Genomic DNA, 23,643 nt, shown 5'->3' on the forward strand with positions numbered 1-23,643 from the left:
TGGTGACAGCAAGTCTCCTCTCAATGGAAGGTTTCTTTTCATTTCCTCTGTTTGTTATCTACTGTGAACAAGACTTGGTCTACAGTGACAATGTGGGACTAGCACTCTAGAAAATTCTAGACAATCTATCATAGCCCTTGGATTTCTGTTACTGAGGCAGAGAGGAAAGAGACTGAATGCTGATATATGGTAAGGCTGTATTCGAATCACAGGCTCACCACTGATGGTGCTTCAACACTCAGCCAGAGGAATCAGGCCTCCCCAGTTTGGGTCCTGGCTGTGGGCATGTGGATAAAGCTAAGCCTCACTCTCCTCATCTGTAACATGGGGCAAAAAATCACTAGTTTACAGTGTGTCTAAGACACTGAGTATCACAAAGTAGGTCCTTCTGACACAGTTGCTATTCATGGTGAGCCAGGTGGTTGTAAAACTAAATGGGACGGGGCCAGCGCCATGGCTCGCTTGGTTAATCCTCTGCCTGCGGTGCTGGCATCCCATATGGGCACCGGTTCTAGTCCCAGTTGCTCCTCTTCCAGTCCAGCTCTCTGCTGTGGCCCAGGAAGGCAATGGAGGATGACCCAAGTGCTTGGGCCCTGCACCTGCATGGGAGACCAGGAGGAAGCACCTGGCTCCTGGCTTCGGATCGGTGCAGCACCGGCCGTAGTGGCCATTTGGGGAGTGAACCAACGGAAGGAAGACCTTTCTCTCTGTCTCTCTCTCTCACTGTCTATAACTCTACCTGTCAAATTAAAAAAAAAAAAAAAAAACTAAATGAGACGTACATCCGATAGCAATACGAATCTGCATTTTGCTCTTGGTGCTAATCAACTGCCCAGAAGGTACCATACCATTCTGGAAAGACCTTTCCCCTGACTGCAGTATCCAGTGCATTTTATACCTGCATACCACCTGAAGGTGGGCTCAGTTAGGCTGCTCAGAGGACATCTCGTGCTCCTTTACTGTTGTGGTTGATTGGGTAAGAAGCCGAAAACATCCCCAGTGGCCTCACTGACTGCCCTCTTACTCTCTGTGGATATGGGTGGGGCAACTTAAATCACCTCTATGTGAGGTGTGAGACAGCAACGATATCGAGATAAGGCTAAGGCAGCCTTCCTGGTGGGAATCCAAAGAATGAGCCCAACCCTTGAGAGCCATGAAAGAAAAGAACCTGGATACATAAAGACGCTCACTGTGCTGTTTTTGGCTCATAGAGTTGGGTTTGGTAAAGTACATCCTCCTGTTTCTAACAGACCATGGCATAGAACACAATCTACATGAGGTGCAGCACTTCTTAGACACTCTGGGGAGATATATTAGTTGTTTTTTTTTTTTTTTTTGATAATTCAGACATTAGCTCTTCTATCTACATTCCAAAAGCTAAAGCGCTAATCCTCCTCTTCCTGAAAAATGCAAAAACAGCATTCTAGGCATAAATAACTTTATTTTTCTTTCTCCTACAAAACGAAACTACCCCAAGAATTTGTTATAGACCTCCGAAAGTGAGTACATACATTTTTTCCAAGGATCTTTTTGATCTCTGTAGGAGACTATCCAATGTCAAGTTTGTTTTGTTCTTGTGATTGCTAAAAGTCTCCCTTCCTGTGTGCTTTTGATTTAGAGTGGGTCCAAGTTTCTCTAATTCACTAGCTTATCAGAGATAATCCAAGATGTGTCATGTGAAGAACCAAGAAAGTCTCTAAGAAAAAAAAGCCCATTTATCCATTAGCAGAATTCCAGTGAGGACATCTTCTTGGCTGGGGTGGCCATTCGCTCACTTACGGAACCTATAAATGACCCTCTTTCTTCAGTGACCTTGTTGATTTCTACAGAAAACATCCAGTGACAGCTGGGAGCACCACATGGGTGTGGTTCCTTCCCCCTTTCTCTTTGGATCACACACTAGCTCTACCTATAGGCTTTTTCTTTACCTACTCACAACTACATTGAGCAGATATTTTCAGGAAGGAACCTATATTTGAGTAGGGAGGTGAAAACATGATCACATTCTATTTACCTTCAGGCTTTTAAAACTGGAAAGCTTAGAATCCTGCAGGCAATAAGCACTTTTCAACTGTTTGTTGAATGGATGATAAATGTAAGTCATTGATCTCAGTTCCAAAAGTTCTGCTTTTCCCTCTAGTAAGGGGAAAGGCAGTCACCCACCACTGTTCTTTCAAAAAACAAATTGTGATTCTCATCAGTCAGGCTAACCGAAGTAGTGACCACATCCTTCCAGCAGGTTGACCCATAAGCCAATGGTGCCCCAGTGGTATTAAGTATAAATATGCATATCTAAGAAGCCAGCCTCTTTTAGAATTGGAGTAATGGATTTCAATACTGAAAACATAACTCACTTGCAGCTGAAATATTTATTTAAAAAACATGAAATGCATCCAATGGAACTGGCTAGCAGAGCTCAGTCCCACACGGAAATGTCTGATCAGGTCCCTCTGTGACGGGAGCATTGACTCTCAAGCTTCCTGGCACACATGGAGAATCTCCTGTTTCCCTTTGTCCACATGTGCATAACAACTGGGGAACACTTAGTGATCTTACTTCAATCACTGTAAATTTTACCTGTTAACTATTTGGGAGGATTACCAATGATCAGTAATTTGATTGAAACATACTGTTTTAAAGCAAACAGCATCCATGATGGTGAATGTGATAAATAGTATATGAATTGTTCTCCTCTCTTCTATTTTTGGTAGGTGTCATGTACCATTGCTCAGACTATTAAAGAAACATGATGACTCATACAAGAATATAGTTTCTGCTTAGTAACATGGTAATTATATTTGTGTCTAGTAAGCTAATGGGACTTCATTAACTAGAGCAACAATTAAGAACCACCTAGGACCTCAGTTCATATTATACCCAGATGAGCCATGCCTCTCAGAAGAGGACTCTTTAATCACACAAGTTCATATACAATTGCTATCACTAGGGGCTTTGAACCAATTGTGTCCCCTCTTGGGGACTATGACCACACTGGAGTTTGTGAGCTGGGTGGGAACACCCCAAATCTCAAATTTTATTATCCGTCTGAAACTTTTCCTTTCTTGTAGGCTTTCACATATATACTGCTGGAGTCCCACACACCTAGACACACACTTTCAGTTGAGGATATATGCAGGAGACCCAACTGCACATTACATGCTTCAGTATACATGAGCCCAATCCACTTACAAAGAGACAGCTTAAGAAAGGTTGCTCCCAGTTGGTCAGATTCAAATGACCACCATCACTGTTGCCCCTCAGTGATAAGGGCAATGGCTTGTTTAGCCTTAATCCATCTCAATAATTGTAGAAATGGCATTTTAAAATATATCATACATGTATGAAAAATTTTAGCCACTTGGAGTTGGGAAGTCAGAGTTGATTTAAGAAAGCAAAGGCTGGGAGCAAGCCATGTCATTCTCTGGGACACTTTGGGACATTTCATGCCTACATCACAACATGCCTTCAACCACAAGATAGAGGTACTCAAAGGCCAAAAGACAGCAAGCAGAGGTGCAACCACTGTGGACCATGGAAGATGCAAAGTGTTGCAGTAACTTCTCGCAGTTGGATCATTTCAATAATACCAAACTGACAGGAAGCCACCTCTCTTTGTATACATCTACTCAAGAAATCACAGATGATCTGCCTTTGGAAAGAGTTCCAGACACACACACACACACACACACAGAGTTACAAACACAAACACGTGACAGTGATTACAACCACAGAAAAAAAGCAACTCTTGAACAAGGAGGCATCTAAATAGTGTGTTTTCAACGACACTGTCTTAGAGAACATATTATTGAAAAACTATGCCAGAAAAATTAACCCAAAAAGTTAAAAAAAAAATTAAAACCACTGACAATGGTTTAGTCATGCTTCATGCAACACAAAACAACAGCAAAACAGGGCGGGGTCACGTGGTGAAAGTTGAGAGACTTTCTACGAAGAAATATGCCCAAACACACTAGAGGAGAACAGTCACAAGTTTGTCCCAATAAACAGTACTCATTCAGCAAGCCAAGTGTGATCACCTGGCAATGTAGTAGCAGTGTTTTAAGTCTTACTGAACACTGCCCAAGAAATAAAATACTTCAAAGGAGATCAGTAAACATAAGTGTAAAGAAAAACAGAAGTGTAAGGGCTTGGTCTCTGTTTTGTGGATAAAAGGACATGAACTCTGCTCAACCCAAGGAGGAAGAAGTGACTGGCAACATGGGTGTGGGATGCAGACAAAATGGCATCAGAGTCCAGGGGACACCAAGACACATCAGGACGGTACAGAAACAAACACAAAGGGCTGGAGGGAAGCATCCTCCTTTTCAGCTTTGATGGTATTTGTTCCCAACATTGGTGCCATGACTGAAAACAGGACTGTGCCTTTCCCCTGTTTCTTTAGGTTTCCTGCAAAGAAGTTAGTGCGTCATCCTAGAGAACCAACAAGTCAAACAAGAACAGCAATAGACTACGTTCACTTTTCTGTACTCCACTTGGAGGGAGGTGTACATATATGTATATAATTTCCATATCATATACATATATCCACACTAGACAAGGGCTGAGATTATATACAGGTAGATATATAATCTCTCTCTTCTTGAGTTCGTGGCAAATGGTTAGTCCTGTGGTTAGGAGTGAAGAGAGAGGATGGAGGCAGGAAGGGAAGGTAACGGCGAGGGCATACCGCTTTCGGCTTCTGCAAAACGACAAGAAAAGAATTGAAAATCAAACAATTCGATCGTAAATTGACTGACACCAGAAGGAAAGAAGGAGTAAAAACCTTTGTTTCAAGTCATTTGAAGGAGGCATGTGAAAACAAGGTTTTCAGCAAAGCATGAAAACAATACCATGGGGGCAATCCAACAGCAGAAGAGGGAGCTAAACACAGGTCGAGGCAAGGGTCCACCGGGGAAGGGGATGGGAAAGGAAATGAGACATTTTTCAATGAAGAAAGGTATTGACATCATTATCTCGGGAAGGACCAAATAATCACATTATCTTTCACATGGTACTTCTGTTTGGGAATCCCTGTGTTGGCTTATGGGCATGATCTGCATTCCCTCAAATACACTTTTTTCCACAAGAACCAGTGTGCTTCCACACTTGAGACCAAGCCACATTTGAGGACTACAGCTGGCCAATGCACAAGAAAGCCAAAAAAAAAAAAAAAAAAAAAAAAAAAAAAAAAAAAGGCCAAACAATATCTTTTTGCCCTTTAAAAAAAATATACCAAATTCTCTATGTCTACAAATTTGGCTTTGTTGAAAACATCTCAGATTCCGGAATCAATCAGAGGATCCAGCATTAAAAAAAGAAAAAGAAAAAGAAAAAAAAAAAGGTTTGTCTTCATTGAGAGCTCTAGGTTCATTTTCTCAGATGAATGCTGAGCCAGGAATAGCCGCTCATCCTCCGGAAGTGTTAGTTCAAAGATAGAGGTGCAGTCTCCTGCCTTGAAATTATTCCAGTGTGGTCAAAAAACACGGTTTAGCATCAGCATCATCTGCATCATGACACTTTTTTGAAGAGATACACGAAGGCGGTAAAGAACACTGAGCCACTGAAAGATTGACTAATGCGGCAACACGAAGATTATCATTTGCAAAAATGCAGGAGACACCATTCCCCTACACAGGTGCACTGAGAATCGGCACAAACGTGGGCTAACGGTAATCCCAGAAAATTCCACTTCATCTGTTGAACAGCAAATTGCCAGGACTCTCACAGTGTCTTGCAAATGATATGCTTCACTTTGCCAACACAAGAAAGAGAAACGCGTATCCATATACGTCTTTGTTCACAGCCATGGTCACGTTCTACATGTCACCAAATCTACCATTTAGTTTTCCATGTGGTGGATTTGGATTTTTTGAAATAGCTTAACATTTGATCAGATTGGCTTTATGAGCAATCTGATCTGGTAGTTAAGGCAACAGGAAACATTGGATTGACTTGCTTCCAATCCAGCGTTGTTGTAGTTGGTCAGAGACACAGGCTGTACATTTGGAAGTCTGGCTTGATTCATTCACCCAGACCATGAGAAACCCTTAAATGATGAGAGCAGGAGGCTTCGGGTCCTGCTCTGCACCGTGCTGTGATTTAGACATGTGCTGGAGGGGGGCTGCACTCAGTACTTGCACACCTGCAGGAACCAATGATTCACTATAGCAGGAACAAACGATGGACGCCACTTCAGAGGACAAAAGCATGAACCTCTTTCAAGGAACTCCCTTTCATCCAAAACTATTGATAAGGACTGGGGAGCAAAGATCACCCTGGTTTTCATATAACACACGCAGTACCCCCTCGACAGAATTTGTTCTTCATGTGACGCTCTCCTCTTCCAGAGGTGAACTCATATATTGACTGGGGTGTTATCTACTCCACCAGACCCAGTCCCCCAGCAGTCTGATTTGCACGTAATTAAGTGCAAAATAAATAAATAAATAAATAAATAAATGGAGAGCTCCTGCCTCTGAGTCCTGCTCTCCCGGCTAATTTGCATGCAGCTGATATTCTGCCACCCGGATTTCGGCTGCACCAGGAGAAGCACATATGGTGCACAATAGGCTGCTTGTAATTTGGCTATCAGGAGAGCCGGTGTCTCCCATCACGGCTGTACCGCAGGCTTTCTGGAAACAAGGCCGAGTCCACCTGCTTTTTGTTCACGGCAGTAATGAAGGGTTTTCGGATGAGGTCTGTGCCCAGTTTGACACTTAGAGGGTGGCATGGGTGGGTGGAGACACTTGGATGGCTCAGCTCTCTCTTCCGGGGAAATGCTCTCAAAAACCCAGGGGGCTTGAGACGCCAGGCTGGTCTGGGATAGAAGCTGCAGCATTGGGCAGAGCAAGCCTTCTAGGGTGGGACAGGTGTTTTTGCACTGTGTTCCAAGCCAGAATGTGCCAGAAAGAAGTGGACCGAACATTCTCAGAGCCCACTCTCACACCATTAACCTCAGCCGGGCACTGGGCGGGTCGCACCAACTTACCGGCTCTCTCTGTTGGCAGACTTGTACTCAATGGCTATCATAAGGAGCTTGAGCTTCACAAAACACAGCCTGCAACGAGACAGAAAGGCCTCCCAGTCACTGCTTCTGAACACCCAAGTCACACAACAAACCCTCTCATGGCCTCTCCGTCTCCTAATGCAGTCGTTATCCAAGGGAGCCGCACTCCACGGCTGCTGTGCCAAAGGCAGGGCTGGGACGACCACCCCCTGTCTTCCCCATTAAACCTGCTTGCTCGCACGTGAGAAGGTGCTAGATGTTCACAGTGCCAATTGCACTCAGGTCTGGATGTCTAGACACAGGCCCCAAGCAGGGATCTGTGCCTGGGGACTTAGCCTGGGCCAGATTCATTAGTTACTTGGTCAGGTAGTAAAATGTTAACTGCAGGGGGAGGGAGGGATTTGGAGCAGCTGGACCTGCTATTTGGAGTGCATTTCGGTCTTTTGTGCAAATGGCTCATATTGTTGTTTCGAGCAGACCCCTGTGTGCATGGAATGATGGTAATAATACTTAGCCTCCGTGTAAGTGCCCACCGCCTGACAATGGCCTCGTCGTTCCTGGCTCCATCCAAGCTGTCTTACCTCGTCTGCCGGGTGCTCCCGACCATGGGCCAGCTTGTGTGGCCTCCATGCCTACCCCGGGCCTTCTTCCCCCCAGATGCCTTCTCCTCTCCCCTCCCAGGCCACAGCACAGCTATGGCTCCAGGCAGTGGGTCTTCCCCAGCTCAGCCCCCTAAGAGACTGAGTTCTTAGGACTAACCGGCACCGTGTCTGTCACGACCCCGTGGAGCCCTCAGCCAGCTTCCCACCAGCTGTGCATGTTCCCTACTGTTTCCTGTGTCAGAACTTTTCCTCCTTTACCACGGCAACTTCTTTGAGTTCTGTTGGGGTTTTGGTTCTACTAAACTCACAGGAGGTGCAGTTAAATATTTTTGCCTAAAGATGTTCAGGGTGGTGTTATTTATATACAGTAGGAAAATTGAAAACAACCTAAGTGTCCAATAAAGAGTGTGGTTAAATAAAGTGTGGTGCAATAGGGTGTTAGCATTCAAGATGACTTTTCGAAGAACACTTCAAGATATAAGGCCAACAAAATAATATTATATAAAAAGATATAAACACGTAAAAGTAATTTCACAGTTAAATGAAAACATATATACTTCCAGAAATAAATGTTCACATAAACAAAAAGACTTATATATGTTCCAGATTACAACTTTATCTAATGGTCATTATCACTTGTGTCTTAAGGTCTCTCTAAATCATAAAACATTGATTAGCTGAAAGATTGAACACTGAGCTGAAGTCATTGAGTCCCAGCATCGTAAAGGGGGATGAGGTGAAGGGGCAGGGCCTTTCTGGGTGGTGGTATTTAATCTGCACAACATCCCTAAGATGTTGTTACCCCAGGTATGCAGACTTCTACTAACATCTCCATTTCACAGGTGATGATTCTAAAGCTCCGAAGGCCTATTTCACTCGCCTAGAGTCTCTAGCTAATACCTCGCAGGAGATACGTCCTCTTCTCCAGTCAAGCCTATTTTGCATTGGGAGAGACAGGCAATAAGCAAACATAAAAGTGGAAAACACTAACTCTCCAGATGCTGACAAGCGCTGTGCAGAACAAAACCACCTGTGAGGTGGAGAGTGACTGGGAAGGGGTATTTCCCGATGATGAGCTAGGAGGATCGCTCTAAGGATGCAGAGAGAACCCTGGGCACGATGAGATGGTGCAGACAGTGGGAAGACGGGAGGAAGGAGCTTTCTGGGAAGCAAAAATGGCAAGCGCAAAGGTCCCGCGGTGGAAGGGAGTTCTGAGGGTGTGAGGATGAGCAATAAAGCCTGCAGGGCTGGAGCCGAGGAGCAAAGTTGAGAGCGGCCGTGCGTAGATCAGAGAGTGAGGCAAGAGAAGCAAGGTGATGAGCACTCGGCTTGCCACAGCAAGGGGTCTGCAGTTTATCCCTGAAGAGTGGGTGGGCTTCAGTTGCTTTTAAATACAGAAGTGACATAATCCGATGTGCTGGTCATGGAGATGTGTTGTTTCCCAGGAAGATGCTGGTGAAGGGGAAGGGGTCCAACTTCCCATTCCTACCTGTGAGGTCGTGATGCCCTAGTATTGCCTAAAACACACACATAGCAAAAGATCACCCAGGCTTATTGGGGTTCTCCCCATGATTTGCAGGTTTTCTGGTGCTGAGCTTTGTTGTAGCTTTCTTACGGCTTGTTGAAACACCAACACACAGATCCAAGAGCAGCTAGGAAAAATGCCCTTCTTACTGTATGTACCATAGAGCACAGCTAAACCTACCCTGGATGAGGCTTACTTCTGGAGCTTAAATTGCTTAAAAAATCAGATAGCTTATGCAGTGTTTATTGAACCAAAGTATCAGATTAATTAACAGCTTTCTAATGTAAATAGTAGCTAAAAGCCAAAAACTCAAGGAGAAGGTTGGCCTTAAATTATCATGGATTATCCAACGGGCAATTGTGCTGGTATCTTATGAGCAAGGACCAATCCAATCCGGGAGTGAGGTAGTTCATGGAATCAAAGATTTTGAATGCTCTTTTGGGGATGTAATCCTACTTTGAGAAGGGAAGAAACAGTTCATAGTCCCGGTGAATTATGTCTTCCAAGCTATTCTGATGCCATTAACCAACTGGATTTAGGAAGAAAGGAACTTCCTATTGCAGGACAGTCAACACGACCTGTGTATTTTCCTTAATATTTACTGGACAGGGAGGGAGGGAACTCAGTCTTCTTCCACTTTTTAATTTAACCTTTAGAATTTTTTTTGTATTTATATAAAGGGAACACATTTCATGTCTTTCTTCTTTTTAAACCATTTCAGTATATTTTCATCTTCATTGACACAGAAGAGTTATATATATATATCTGGGGTACGATGTGATACTTTGATAGCATAATGAGACTTCTTACCCTACCCTCTTCTAGTTTTAAACGCGTAACTTTGCAACTTCCAAATCCACACTTCGGATGAGTCAGAACTACCTTACAGAGGCTTCATTTTAAAAATCCCTTTGGTCCAAAACAAACTGTTGCTCACGGGCCAAGGTGAGGTGCGATGAGGAGGAGATGGACAGGAGGGGGAAACAAAGTGGATATGGGGAGCAGTGACAGGTGCAGGTGTTCCGTCTCAGGCCCTTCCAGACACTCCAGAAGGGACCTGCCCTTCTTATACACTTGACAAACTGAAACCCAAAGGAGAGGAAGCAACTGGCTCAAGGTCAAATGACGTCTTTACAGCCAAGGCAAACGTGAAGATCAAGTTAGGTGCCTGCACAGTGGGAATGATGTGCTTACTACTCAAGCCCACTATGCAGACACAGTCTCTGGTCTAGGCCATGTTTTTAAAAATAGAAACCAGAATCCAATGGGTGATGTCACATAAAAACTGCCTGTTCAGCCATCCTTAAAAATCACAGTAGAGGCCGGCGCCGCGGCTCACTAGGCTAATCCTCCGCCTGCAGCGCTGGCACCCTGGGTTCTAGTCCCGGTCGGGGTGCCGGATTCTGTCCCAGTTGCTCCTCTTCCAGTCCAGCTCTCTGCTGTGGTCCGGGAAGGCAGTGGAGGATGGCCCAGATGCTTGGGCCCTGCACCCGCATGAGAAACCAGGAGGAAGCACCTGGCTCCTGGCTTCGGATCGGTGCAGCACCGGCCATAGCAGCCATTTGGGGGGTGAACCAATGGAAGGAAGACCTTTCTCTCTATCTCTCTCTCTCACTGTCTAACTCTGCCTGTCAAAAAAAAAAAAAAATCACAGTAGAACCACATCGCATGTGGCTAAGAGGAATGGAAGCTGAAAGCACTCTAGTATGTTCTCCACCAGTGCTGTCTCCCTCTGATGGGACAGTCCCCACCACCACCAAGTGGCTCAGGTCTCACTCTTCCCTGTCCACAGCCAAATTCCTGCCCCCCTACAGGCCGCTGAGCCTTTACTCCTCACTTTAATGGGTATCCTGTGGATATTGGCAAAACACGAGTCTTGAATAATAAGCCACGACTGAAACCTGAAGCAGAACCGTGGCTTCTCCATGAGTGCTCAGATTGCATCCTGCCACTAGGAGTTGGCCAACGTCAGGATCCGAGGCTGAAGGCTGCAGAGGTGCTGCCTCTACCTGGAGAGGGAGGTGTCCAGGGGAAAAGAGCAGCCCAGAGAGTTGACGGGGAGCCTGGGCGGCAGTCACTTGTTTGCTTGTCTCTCTTCCCTGTAAGCGCCCTTCTCTAGCGTGGGATGCAAGCTTGACCTCCTTGGCCTTTTTGCAAAGGAAAAAGAGTAAGCCTTCAATAAAGGCTGATTAAGTAGATGCATGAATGAGCTGGGGGCAGGTTTCCAAGCAGTGTTAGAGAAACCTACATAGAGAAGGCTTGGAAGTGAGTTTCCGATTCTGAAATGAGACGCTTTTAACTTGTCCCATAGGCTAGCAGCAGACAGATCAGAAAAGAAGGATGAAATAGTAATGATACACTCTGGGAGTCTAATTGTTGCCTTTGATCCACTAGGCCATGATACAATTCCAGTTCTGAGATGCAGACAAGCATCCTTGGGATCTTGTAGAGATCCTGTTACAAGGAACATACTCTTAAGATTATACCTTTCCAATATCCGAAATCTGTATTCTACAGTTAATTACTTACTTGTACCATTCAGCATTTTTTTTTCTTTTTGGTAAAATGGAATGGGCATCAGCCACCTAAGGTTTTCTGTCACTCTTCTGGCTTGATGCAGGCTGTAGTGGTTCAATGGCACAGGATCAGCAAGCTGGGCCAGGATCAAGTCAGGTGCAAGAAAGAAGCAAGGACGCCTTCACAAAGTGTTGAATATACAAACAGCCCTAGGTTAGCAAGAAGTTAATTCTCGGTTTCTAAAATAAAATGCCCCAATATGTCCAATGCAGGAAGTAGTCACTGGTTACAAAAATAATTACAGGGGAATAGCAATGACTCCTATTTTTCAAGGAAAAAATGCCACTTGTCACAAAAAGGTCTTAAACCAGCAATCTGCAATAAAACTGTTGTAATAACAAGTTAGATTGCTTTCCTGATAATTATTAAGTAGAGGCCTACCACATTTGACAATGACATTATACAAAGCTTTTTTTAAAAAAAATTTTTTTACTGCCAGCATCATCTGTTAACTACAGTAGTTTCAACCCAGATGTTCCTGAACAAAGGCTCTTAAGAATTAGAGTCCAACTGTTTCTACCTACCCAGAGGGAAATAAATTGTTCTTGCCATTAAATCACCCCCCTTTGCCTGGAAAGATTGCTTTCGGGTGTGAATTAAGCATGGAAACCTGTCATAGCGTTTGCACCTTCTAATGTGTTTGGGAAGAGCGGGCAAAGACGAGGTGGACGCTGCTGAAGATGACTGGCCCCACGAGGGAGCGGATGAGGGCAGAAGAGCTGGCCTCCAGGATGTCCTTCCAAACCTGGCCCCACCCTGGGCCACCAGCCCCTCTCCAGCTCTCCGAGGGCCCCGGTGAAGGCCAGGCTCATTCGCCTCATCAGAGTAGCTGCAGTGTGCACACTGCACGCCGGGAATCCAGGTCTTCAGGATCAAGGGGCTAAAATGGAAAATATTCACATGCAGGAACTTTGATTTAAAATGATAGGGTCTCAGGATGGAAACATCCAGTTAAAGAAAACCCCACACATCAGGACTTGTAAGACTCAGCACCAAGCAAATGGCAGTGATTTAAAATCCTATGGGGATCTTGTTAAGATTGCATTTCCCCGTGGCTGTGGAAGGCTGGAGTGGGATGACCTGAGAACACCCCATCACACACACACTCACACAGTCCTACACACACCTCACAGACACTCCCTCACACACACACACTCATACACACACCTCACACACTCTCCTTCAAACACACATACACACACGCACACAGTCATACACACACCTCATACACACACCTCACAGACACTCCCTCGCACACACACTCATACACACACCTCACACACTCTCCTTCAAACACACATACACACGCACTCACGCACACACATGCACACACACCTTCACACAGCCATACACACACCTCACACACACTCCCTCACAAACACACATACTCACACACACACACTCATACACACACCTCACACACACTCCCTCACACACACATATACACACTCACACACCTCACACACACACTCCCTCACAAACACACATACACACACATACTCATACACGCACCTCACACACACTCCCTCACAAACACACATACACACACTCACACACACACCTCACACACACATTCCCGCACAAACACACATACACACACACTCACACACATATACTCTCTGTCTCTGTCACACATACACAAAGTATTTCTACCAGCACCTGAGACATCTGAGTCCAAAACTCATTACATCCTCCGATGCGGACAAATGTGTAACAAAAGCATTTGTAGAAATCTCTGCTATCATTCTGAATCACATCCATAAAATGCTTGTCCTGCATATGCAGCACTGAGTCACGGCGCTAACAACTGCCCCACTTCCAACCAGATTCCCTCCCTGACCCCCTGCAGGAGAGTCAATGCACCTGCCACAGTCTCTGTAGCCCGCCATTCAGAACTTCAGTAGCATGTATGGTCGTTGGCTTATTCACTAGCAAAAGGAAGAGAACGGGTCACCTAAGCTAGAAATAATCATCCATACTGAGCTCATATCTCTGCTCATCCAAATGCAGCCTGAATGACAATACTCCCCAAATAACTGCACACATAGAGCGAGTTCTGGCAGGGAAAAATTTTTTTTTTCAAGATGAGATCTGAGCTTCCCTGTAAATTCTCTTAAAATGCTCACTTCTGCAGCCAGGTTAAAGCAATCTACCACGGACCAATTCGGTCTGGGTGGCTTCTTTCTGTCCAGATTCAGAACTTTCTCTAAAAAGTAATGATTTCACAGAGCTCGTGCCAAACTAGCCGTAGCTTTCACTGGGCAAAATTAACTTAGTTTCCTTGATAGGCTTATTTTGAAAGATCTGTCCAAGCAAAGCACCACAGGATGTCAGCAGGATTTTCTGGGTTTTAGAGGCACTGACACAGGTAGGGGGTTGGGGGGACGGAGAAGCCCCACCACCTGTACTGTCTTAAACGGGCACAGGAGCGTCCGCACTTGAGCCTGCACTTGTGGACAGAACACCTGCCCTTCAGCACAGCTGAGGAAGAGGGGACTGGCATTCCCCAGGCAGGAAACACTCCGCATCACATCTGAATTTTAACAGCTCCATCAGCTGCGGAGGGACAGAGACACACCATATTTTAAATACATCTTTTGTCCTAATCCCCTCTGAGCGGTAAAACCTGATGCAATTAAGCTTTTATATTTTGCAAGTGATGAATGGCTGACTAATGGGCTCGCTGTGAGGTTCAGAACCAGGAGCAGTGTTCTTGTGGCAGCTCGCTGCTGAACCTGTGGTTTTCTCCAGGTCCTCCGTGTCCAACCCCTCCTCCCTCTGCCCTCACTGTCCTGTGGCAGGGGGCAGGGGAGCACATCCTCACTTCAGCGAGGTCTCCCAAGAAAACCCCCAAAAGCATCTCACATCAAATACCTCTGATGTGTCTCTCCCATCCACAGGGGAACCCTTTCATCAGCTCTCGTTCAAACTCCCACAGAGACTACAGTGTTAAGAGAGTTCTGTGTGATACTGCGTGTGGCCCAGGCTCCTGAGTCTACACTCAGAATGCCTACTTCCCTTTTTATCTCCTATCTAAATCCAGTCGCCTTACAAGGGGCAGCTCAAACGCCACCTCTTCCAGGAAGTCTCCCTGCTCACCTGCAGCTTTTCCCATAACTTGAAGCAGCTGTGCTCCAATTCTGTGCACCCATCAATGACTTTTCAGTGGGTGCTACATCTCCTTGGGGATAAGTTTTACTTCCTAAACCACACTACAAACTCTGAAGGCAGATCCTCTAGGGAAACAGAGTCCTTTATCTGGCATTTAAAACTGTAGGTGCAGCAGGGTAAGCTGCAATCTGGGACTCCCACTGCTCATGTGGGAGCTCCTGGGATCAAGTCCCGGCTCTTGTGCCTTCAACAGAGCTTCCTGCTAATGTACCTGGGAGGCAGTGGAAGTTGGCCCAGCTGTTGTGGGCACTTGGAGAGTAACCAGTGGATGGAAGAGCTCTCTATCCCTGACCTTCCCTTTCACTCTTTCTCTGTCACTCTGCCTTTCAAATAAAGAAACAAATAGATCATCAAGAAACAAAACTATCTTCCATGTGCATAACTTTGATCCAGTCTAACTGCAGTTTCCTGTGGAATAGCACAAACCTGCACAAGCTGCAAAGATCCCAAGTTCATCAAATATCTGGTCAATTCCTGACGCCTGACCGACCGAGAAGCTCCTGAAGTGGAAGAGCAAACAGAACGTGGAGATGCTATAGTGTCATTCTTTCTAGGCGCTTCTGTCGTATTTGACAGGGAGGCTGAGTGGTGGGAGGAAGGGAAAAGGATGCTGATTCACTGTAAGAGATAATGTTCCTCCTTGTTTCAGAGGTGAGGCAACCAGGCTAAGCCCAAGTCCAAGGTCAGGCAGTTGGTAACTGAGGGAGGTGCCCAGAAAGCAAACACCTTGCTCCAAGTCATAGACCCCAGGCCTCTGTGACTCCACGGCTCATGTTCCATGCATCCCACTGCACCCTGTTGTGGGAACCCCTCGTTGTGGGACTCTGTAGAGGCAAACAGGGTCTCTTGCTTCCTGCAGGCTTGGCACTGGCCACTGCCGCTTCCCCAGTCACCTACCGAGGCAGGCGGGAAGTGGTCTGCTAGCAGAGAACACAGGGGATGGCACCCTGTCGTCTCCTTCTGGCCCCAAAGCTCCTGTGCCTTGGTGTTCTGGCCCACAGACTCAGGGGCTAGCCAGCTGTGCAAAACCAAAGGAAGCTGTTTAGAGCTGCTGGTTGTCAAAGAGAGCATCCTAGAGGAATCCCGGCGATGGTGCAGGACATGCTGACCATGGCCTCCAGCAAGGCTGAGATGAGCTGTCCTCACTTCCCTGTCCTCCCCAACCAGATGTTACCTTCCTAATTCCCAGAGCAAAGCCAGCCTGGCTTACAAACCCCACATCTTTCCGCTGTACTGATGTGGATTAGGCCTGGGGGGACAGGGGAGCAGCCAGGGGTCTGCTTGGCATGGCAGATAGCAGCCTCACCCCTCCACGCCTCTGCAGAGCACTCTGCGTGAAGAAGGACTGATGGGGAGATTCTTAAACGAAGGCTGGCTTGACGAGGTGGCCCGCCCATGACTGGATGATCAGGCCACCATCAGGAAGAAACATTCCAATGACTGAGCCCAAAGTGAGAATGAGTGGTTGCTTCAGAGCGTGGGGTGCGGGAGGGGTTCCTAGCTCCTAGACATTTGAATTTGAACCACCTGGCTTACTTATTTAAACATATGCAGGCCTTCAGGCCTTACCCCGAATATTAATATCTGGAGATACAGCCTAGATGTCACTGCATTTACTAAGCTCCTGAGGACACTCTTAACCAGCCAGCCTTCAAACAGCACCCACACCAAGTCATTCCCAGTCACACAAGGCCCCACACTGGAATCCTGGCTCTGTGACTTGTCTGGCTTTGGAAGGGGTACCTATGTCACCTTGTTTATAAAACAGGGACATTCATACACACATGTTGGGATTGTTGTAGGTAAGTGAGAAAGTGTAGATGAAAGGTTAGAGATAAGTTTGCATTTTGTCGAAATTAGCTTCTATTCTTGGGATGAAGCACCCAGTGAGTTCTGGGGTACACAACGGAGCAGCCAAAAGGCTGGTACAGAGATGTCAAAGCAGACAGATGCTGGAGGTCTCACCTTGGATGAGAGGGAGTGTCTCCTCCTCAAAATTTTTAAAGAGCTAGCATTCGGGGTATGTGTGTCGGTGGAAGAGGGGGAGTCCTCCTGCCCTTCCTGCCTCTCTTCTACCCCCTTCCTGTTCTCTTGGGAGATGACCTTGAATCTCACCCATGTATCCTGAACTCTTAGCTTTTCATAGAATGACTCCCAGCTTCTGAGCCACCTCTCAAGCTCTGCTGTGAGGAGATCGTCCCCTGCAAGCGGACATTCTGCCAGCCCAGGGGAAGAGCAAATTTATTTCTTTTCGTGCTTGAAGACATTACTGGCTGCATGTTGTTTTAGTGCAGCGCATAATTACAGAAACCGCTCTGAAAATCTGTATATTTTATCTGTGCTTTATTACACCCAGAATATTCCCCGATTCTTTTTCTTCTCCATGAACCAGCTTAAAATATATTTTGGCGTCCTTTATGTCATCTTGAAATTGAATAGCCAATTCTTACTGTAATGAAAATACTTATGCGCCAGCCCGGTGATATACAACACTACACTCTAATTACAGCTGTGCTTTAATTAACCTGAATTGAAGAGTGTTATCATTAAACTGCTGGTAACTTTGAGTTATGGCTTTTCTTTAATTTAAAGTAGAAAACACAGATAATTAAGCCCCCAGATAATCAAATGCTTGAGGAGAGCTTCAATGTTTTGGGATGTTCCTAAATCTCATTAAATGTCCTTTCTTTATTGATTATTTCTACCTCTGCTGTATCATTGTATTAAACGAATAATAGCATGGAGTTGGACACACTCTCACTCACATCAGAAGTTGGGCTCTTTCTGTTTTTTTTTTTGCTATTTCAGAAGCTTTTACTGAATTAATGTTAAATTCCCTGATAAATCAGGTCTGGAGAATTTTCTCCTCTTTTGGAACATGTTCTAAATACACAAACCGATTAAAGGAAATAGTCAAAGCAGCCACTCATGCCCAGGTCTCGAGCTGCTCCTTGAAGGCAATGGAGTTTCACACTGCCAAGGGCCTGCGTTGGCAAGCTTGCAGGTACATGGGCCGGGCCAGGCGGGGGATACAGACGCAAATCTGGGCTGATTTAAGATGTAAGGGGGTGAAGGACAGCCCTAACCCCTTGGATACAGTAAACTGGAGCCAGTTAAGTTCCTGAAAAAAAGCAGGTTTCATGTGGCCACATCATACCTTTGGGGGAGGCCAGGAGTCTGGTGTCTATGTGAAATATCATTGTTTTGAAATACTAGTAACTAGATCTTAAGAAATCAAACACTGTAGGTCAATTATGTGAGTGCACAGCACCCTGCGGGTATCCTCAGTCAGAGCCTCTACTGGGAGCAGTCCTAACCCTTCTAGTTGACTTAAAATGAACAGACTCAGTTCCCAGCCACAAAATAAGAAGAGGGAGAAAGCAGAAAGAATCAGGGGGCAGTGGAAGGCACAGTCATGTTAGACATCAAAGCAAGACAACCCTAGGAAACTCAACAGCTGAGGATGTCCCATGACCTCTGGCCTGGGACACCCCACTCTGCCCTGCTGGCATTGGCAGCTCTGCTGCGTACTCAGAGCCACCCCCACATTGGACACAAGAGACCTCAACTGCATTTTTAGTACCAGCTTCTGTTTTAAGCACCAACTTTCCCCGGGGTTTCTATCCTAGCCAGGGCAAGCTCCAAGGAAGAGAAACCCCGCAGGACAGCCTCAGTGTTCCAAGACTCGAGGCCTCTGCATGGTTAACTTCTTTCCGTGGCAGAAACAGAAATTGCTTTCAAAGAAAGGAACACGTGGGAGTGACAATAGGGCATCCATTTTCAGAAAATAACTCCTTCTGAATCAATTACCTATTCACTTTTCCAGTCCATTTAGCATTTAAACTTTTGCTTAGAGACAGGGTGAGAAATTTCAGTAAACAGCCGAACCATTTTGGATTGCTGAGGGTCTGGGCCCAGGGACTGGCAGAGTGCACCCGCTATGTTCACTGACAGGAGTCTCCAGGTAAACACAGAGCAACCAAGTGCTCTGTTCCCTCCTCTCCCTGCTCCATACAGAACAGAACACGTGAACCCGGAGCGCGAGAGCCCTGGGACTAACCTCCCCTTTGTCGTAAAGGGCACTTGCTTTCGTCTCAGCACCTTTGGATCTTCTTTTCCAGAAGGTGGATTTTGTCTGTGAGCTGGCAGGGAGCAGAGGGAATGGCTTCTCTTCCTCAAATACGTTCTCAGATCTCTCTGTTTCCAACCAGTTATCATCAGTGAGACAGCATTTATCAAAGCCTTTGTTAAGGTCTCAATGGATCAGGCTTTCTGTTTCACCATTTTCAGGAAGTTTGCATTTTAATAGAAGACAAAGCCCCCGTCTGGAATAAACCCAACATCTGAGATTCTAAGCGGGGATCAGACACAGCCATGCCTCACACTGGCCACCTGGAGCTCCTGAGGTCCTCGGCCGTCAGGGATCGCCTATTCTACTGGGAAGGGACACAGCAGCCTGGGGCTGCCCTTTGCTCTGATCCACGCTGCTGAGCCAGTTAGGAGAAGCTCGGCCTTGCCGCTATTACACCATGGCAGCTGTCCACTGGGACTAGATTGCTAAGGGCTTGTTCAAGTCTTCCTTCTCTATATTTGGGTCCACAGGTCCTCAGAAAAAGGTAAAAACACTCTGAGTTTATTTCAGTAGCTTCTGCAATATCTCGAGGATCTGACTTGAATGGGAGACAGATTAAAATTCCTTTCATCAAGGGGTGGCAGGATTTGGTGCTGCTTTCATTAGAATCAGACAGACATGGGCTCATGCCACCATCCTTACAGGTATCACAGGAGCAAGGCTCAAGAAACGCAGGATAACTACCGTGCATGTTACTAGAAACAAGGGTCCATGCCCAAGATTCTCAGGCCTGGAGGGGAAACAGGGCCAACAGAGATCCTTCAGGCCAAGAGCAATGGTATAACGCCTTGCTGTCCTGCTCATTGCAAAGAGCTAAACTCAAAGAGTGCCTTTGGAAATCGCCAAGTGTCCCGAGTGTTCTGAAAAGAAGGGGGCAGTTTTCCTGCAAGGAACACATAAGACATCCCTGGGAGCCAAAGAGCGTCTAGTTAGTGGTCACTTACTCACAAACAGTAGGGAAGGACAGACCCACGAAGGCACTGGACAGATATTCTGTGTACATTTCATTTGAGACTCCTTCCAAGTAATACTTCTGCCACGTGTCTTCCTCGATCTAGGAGAAGAACACAGGAAGAGGTTTAAAACAGAATGGTAGGCTGTGAGGGGCACCTTGAGTCAGACCCTCTGGCCAGCAAATGAAGGGGCTAGTCAGATGATGGTGGTCACCCTCAGCACCTAGGGACACAACCACACACCCCCAACCCAAGGGAGCTGCCAATGACACTTAATTCATAGACTTGAGGTTCAGGGCCTCGAAAGCACTCTGGGAGCTTAGGGACGTCACGGGTCTCTTGCAGGAAGGCAGGTTTCTGCCTTCCAGGGAACTCAGGTTGCAGCCTTCCAGACTTCATTTCCAGTGGGGACTCTAGTAAGACGAAGTGGAGAGGAAGCCACCCAGCCAACAGGAAGTGGCTCTGCAGAATCTCTTGTGCTGATCTGGAATCAAAAGGCATCTTTCCTGTAGCCTCATCAGTCAGTCAACTGGGAAAAATGCAACACCCAGATTCGAAAGACACAGGGCCACTGCAGGACAGGGTACAGTGCCCATCTGCAAAAAGTCTTCAAAGAGTTCACAGCAAATGCAGCATGTTTTCTTTTCACCCCAGTTTTCCATGAACCTTCTGAAAAAACACTTGTATTTGGTGACACTCTGGCACACAGAAACCAGAAAGAAAAATATCTGGAAACCAACGGATTGCTCCTCTGCAGCCCTTATGCTATTTGTCAGTTTGCACTGGTCCTGGGCCATTAGATGCTGTGGATTGGTCCCACTGGTTGGAGCTGCTTCTAATCTACTCTCACAAGCTAGACATGAGCTCTGCAAGGCTTCTGGGAATGGCTTGGTGATCTCTAAGTTGGTCCTCTCAGAGTGAAGTCTCCAAAATAAAAAGTTACTCAACCACTTCTATTGTGAAACGACACCTTTTTAAAAATTAATTGCAATGTGTCTAGCAAAGCACAAATCTTTTAATTTCCCCAAATCATAAGATCTCAATTTTTTTTCAAATGAAAAATATTCTTGATTTACAAGCAAAGGTCACTAATTCTAACTAATTTGAAGAAAGTCTATTTTACTTTACATTATTAATTTTTTTGAAATATAGAATATTTGAGGAACAATATTACGTTCATTTGTTTTCCAAGTAAATAGGATACTAGATGAGTCATTGCTAGTTATAAATCTTATGCTAGGGCTTTATTGGAAAATGCTCATAGTATTCCTGAAGTGGGAGAATTCAGTTTATTCTTTCAGCAGACATGTATTTTATAAAGTGTTTGTAGGTTCTAACTTAACTATCTTTTTGAAACTTACTTATTCATTTTAATTTATTTGAAAGGCAGAGAGAAAAAGATGAGATGGACATAGAGAGATCTTCCACCTTTTGGTTCATTGCCCAAATGCTCCTAAGAGCCAGAGTTGGGCCAGTCTGGAGCCAGGAGCCTGGAACTCAACCCACGTCCCCTGTGCCGCTGGCAGGGACTCAGTACTTGAGCCATCCCCTGCTGACTCCCAGGCTATGCATTAGCAGGAAGCTGGCATCAGAAGCAGAGCTGAGACCTGAACCCAGGCACGCCGACACAGGATGCAGGGTATCCCTACAAATATCTCAACTCCTGTGCCAAATGCCCACCCTTGAACCTCGATCGTTATTACTGGTTATTGGTGGTAGTCCTCAATTAATATGGCTTTAATACTATTTCTTTGAGTTATGGTCAGTGTTCTCATATTTCTATGTCTTAATGAACCTACTCTTTGAAGAAAATTTTATTCTAAGTTAATCACTAATCATTTAAATACAAGGAAACAGGTTATTCAGATTTCTTTGAATACTGAAATTCAGAGAAAAATGTTTCACTGGTCCATTCAGTCAGTAAATTTCTGCTGAGTATATATCGTATGTTTATATTTGTTCTAGTTGCTGATTAAGTCTTATTTTAAACTGGCATTAATTTCCCCATATTTTTCTCTTTGCTGGGAAAAGCATCAGATCTCTCTAGCTAAGGTATATCTCACAGGTAGAACTGACTATTATGGATTTTTCCACATCTCCTTTCCTGCAAGTTTGCTTTTGTGGCTAATTAGAAATGCCTGGGAACTACAAGTCAAGTAACCAGAAAACTGTGTGGAACATTCTGTAAAGCAAACTTTCTCTTCTATCTCCATATGTGGATTCTCAGATGGTATCTGCAACAGTATGTGTGTAGTAGCACTGAATCGACTGTATAAATACAGCTGCTGGTGGCTCCACAAAACATTAAAAATACAGTTACCATATGATCAACATCTCCACTCCTAGAATATAAACAAAAGAATCAGAAATAAGGGATATTTGTACACTCATGCTCATAGCAGCACTGGTCATATTGGCCAAGTGTTCACAGACAGAAGAATGGCTAAAAGTGTGGTGTACACAAACAAGGGAAGATTATTCAGCCTTAAAAAGGAAGGAAATTCTAACACATGCTACAGCATGGATGAACAATGAAGGCATTACCTTAAGCGAAACAACTAAATCGCAAAAAAGACAAATATTTTAGGATTCCATTGTATGAGGTTCCTAGAAAAGTCAAATCCATTAAATCAGAGAATAAAATGGTAGCTATCAGCTGTTGAGGGAGGGAGAAGGTATAGTTATTGTTTAACTGCTGTAAGATGTCAGCTTTCATAGGAAAAATAAATTCTGGAGGGGAATGGTGGCACTGGTCATACAACCATGTGTATGTACTTAATACCACTTAAAAAGGTTAAGATAGTTCATTTCATGTTTTCTATATTTTACTACAATTAGAAAAAAATAGTGGAAAAAATCTCATATGCAAAATATAAGAGTAGAAGAATCAGGAATTATAATTAAGGCTGGGCCCCTCTAATCCTTACAGCAAGAATGGCAGGCTGTGCTGGAACAAGGGTGAGAATAAGTCCACGACACCGGGGTGCACGGCTCACTCGGGCTGCAGGGCTGCAATCTTCACACCTGTGCAAGGGCTTCAATCATTACGTCCTGGCAAGGTTTCTAAGCCCCAAGCGTAATACCTTTGACTCACTTTGAAAAAACAAAAATAGAAGTGTACATCCCCCTTGCCTCAGCCCATGCACTCTTAGGAAGGCAAAAATCAGCGTAAAATATGTCAGATTTTAAAATCTTGTCTTAACCCTGAAAAAATCAAGGTGAAGAAAGAAATCCGGGGAGAGTGGATGGATTCATTGTCAGGATTCCCCTTTCACAGATGGCAAATCAGGGGCGCGGAGGTTTAGCAACACAGACAAAGTCACAAAACCAGTTAGTGGTGTGGGCCGGATACAGAACTGATGCTCTTAACTCTCACCACAGGAATTCCTGCGAGAGAGGACAGGATAGATGCCTAGGGGAGTTGGAGTACCAGGATTTGGGAAAGGGGAGATCTGCTTTGTAAAATACCTAAGTGGTAAATATCAGAACAGACGCTCCCTAAGGACTCAAGAGCTCCAACCCTGAGCCCAAGACCAAAAGGTCAGTAAGATGCAACACTGTTTTTGATTTCGGCTGGGAGGGTAATTCAGGCCTCCTGTCAAAGCACACCAGCCTCATTTCTGTTACATAAAATGGAACCACTGCAGCTCATACCTTCTTTTCTAAAATAGTACATG

General features: G+C 45.3%; 1 protein-coding gene across 3 annotated transcripts in view; it reads right to left on the bottom strand.

Annotated features, from left to right (window-relative positions):
- Positions 1 to 23,643, bottom strand: part of KCNMA1 (potassium calcium-activated channel subfamily M alpha 1) — a 782,784-nt gene that overhangs the window by 147,503 nt on the left and 611,638 nt on the right. For all 3 annotated transcript variants that reach the window (XM_062214106.1, XM_062214104.1, XM_062214105.1), the window contains exons 15-16: positions 19,958 to 20,067; positions 6,989 to 7,057 (exon numbers count right to left, since the gene is read on the bottom strand). In XM_062214106.1, coding sequence (XP_062070090.1) covers positions 6,989 to 7,057; positions 19,958 to 20,067 — 179 coding nt within the window. The remainder of the gene's footprint in view (positions 1 to 6,988; positions 7,058 to 19,957; positions 20,068 to 23,643) is intronic.

This window comes from Lepus europaeus, chromosome 17 (assembly GCF_033115175.1).
Source record: "Lepus europaeus isolate LE1 chromosome 17, mLepTim1.pri, whole genome shotgun sequence".
NCBI classification, from domain to species: Eukaryota; Metazoa; Chordata; class Mammalia; order Lagomorpha; family Leporidae; genus Lepus; species Lepus europaeus.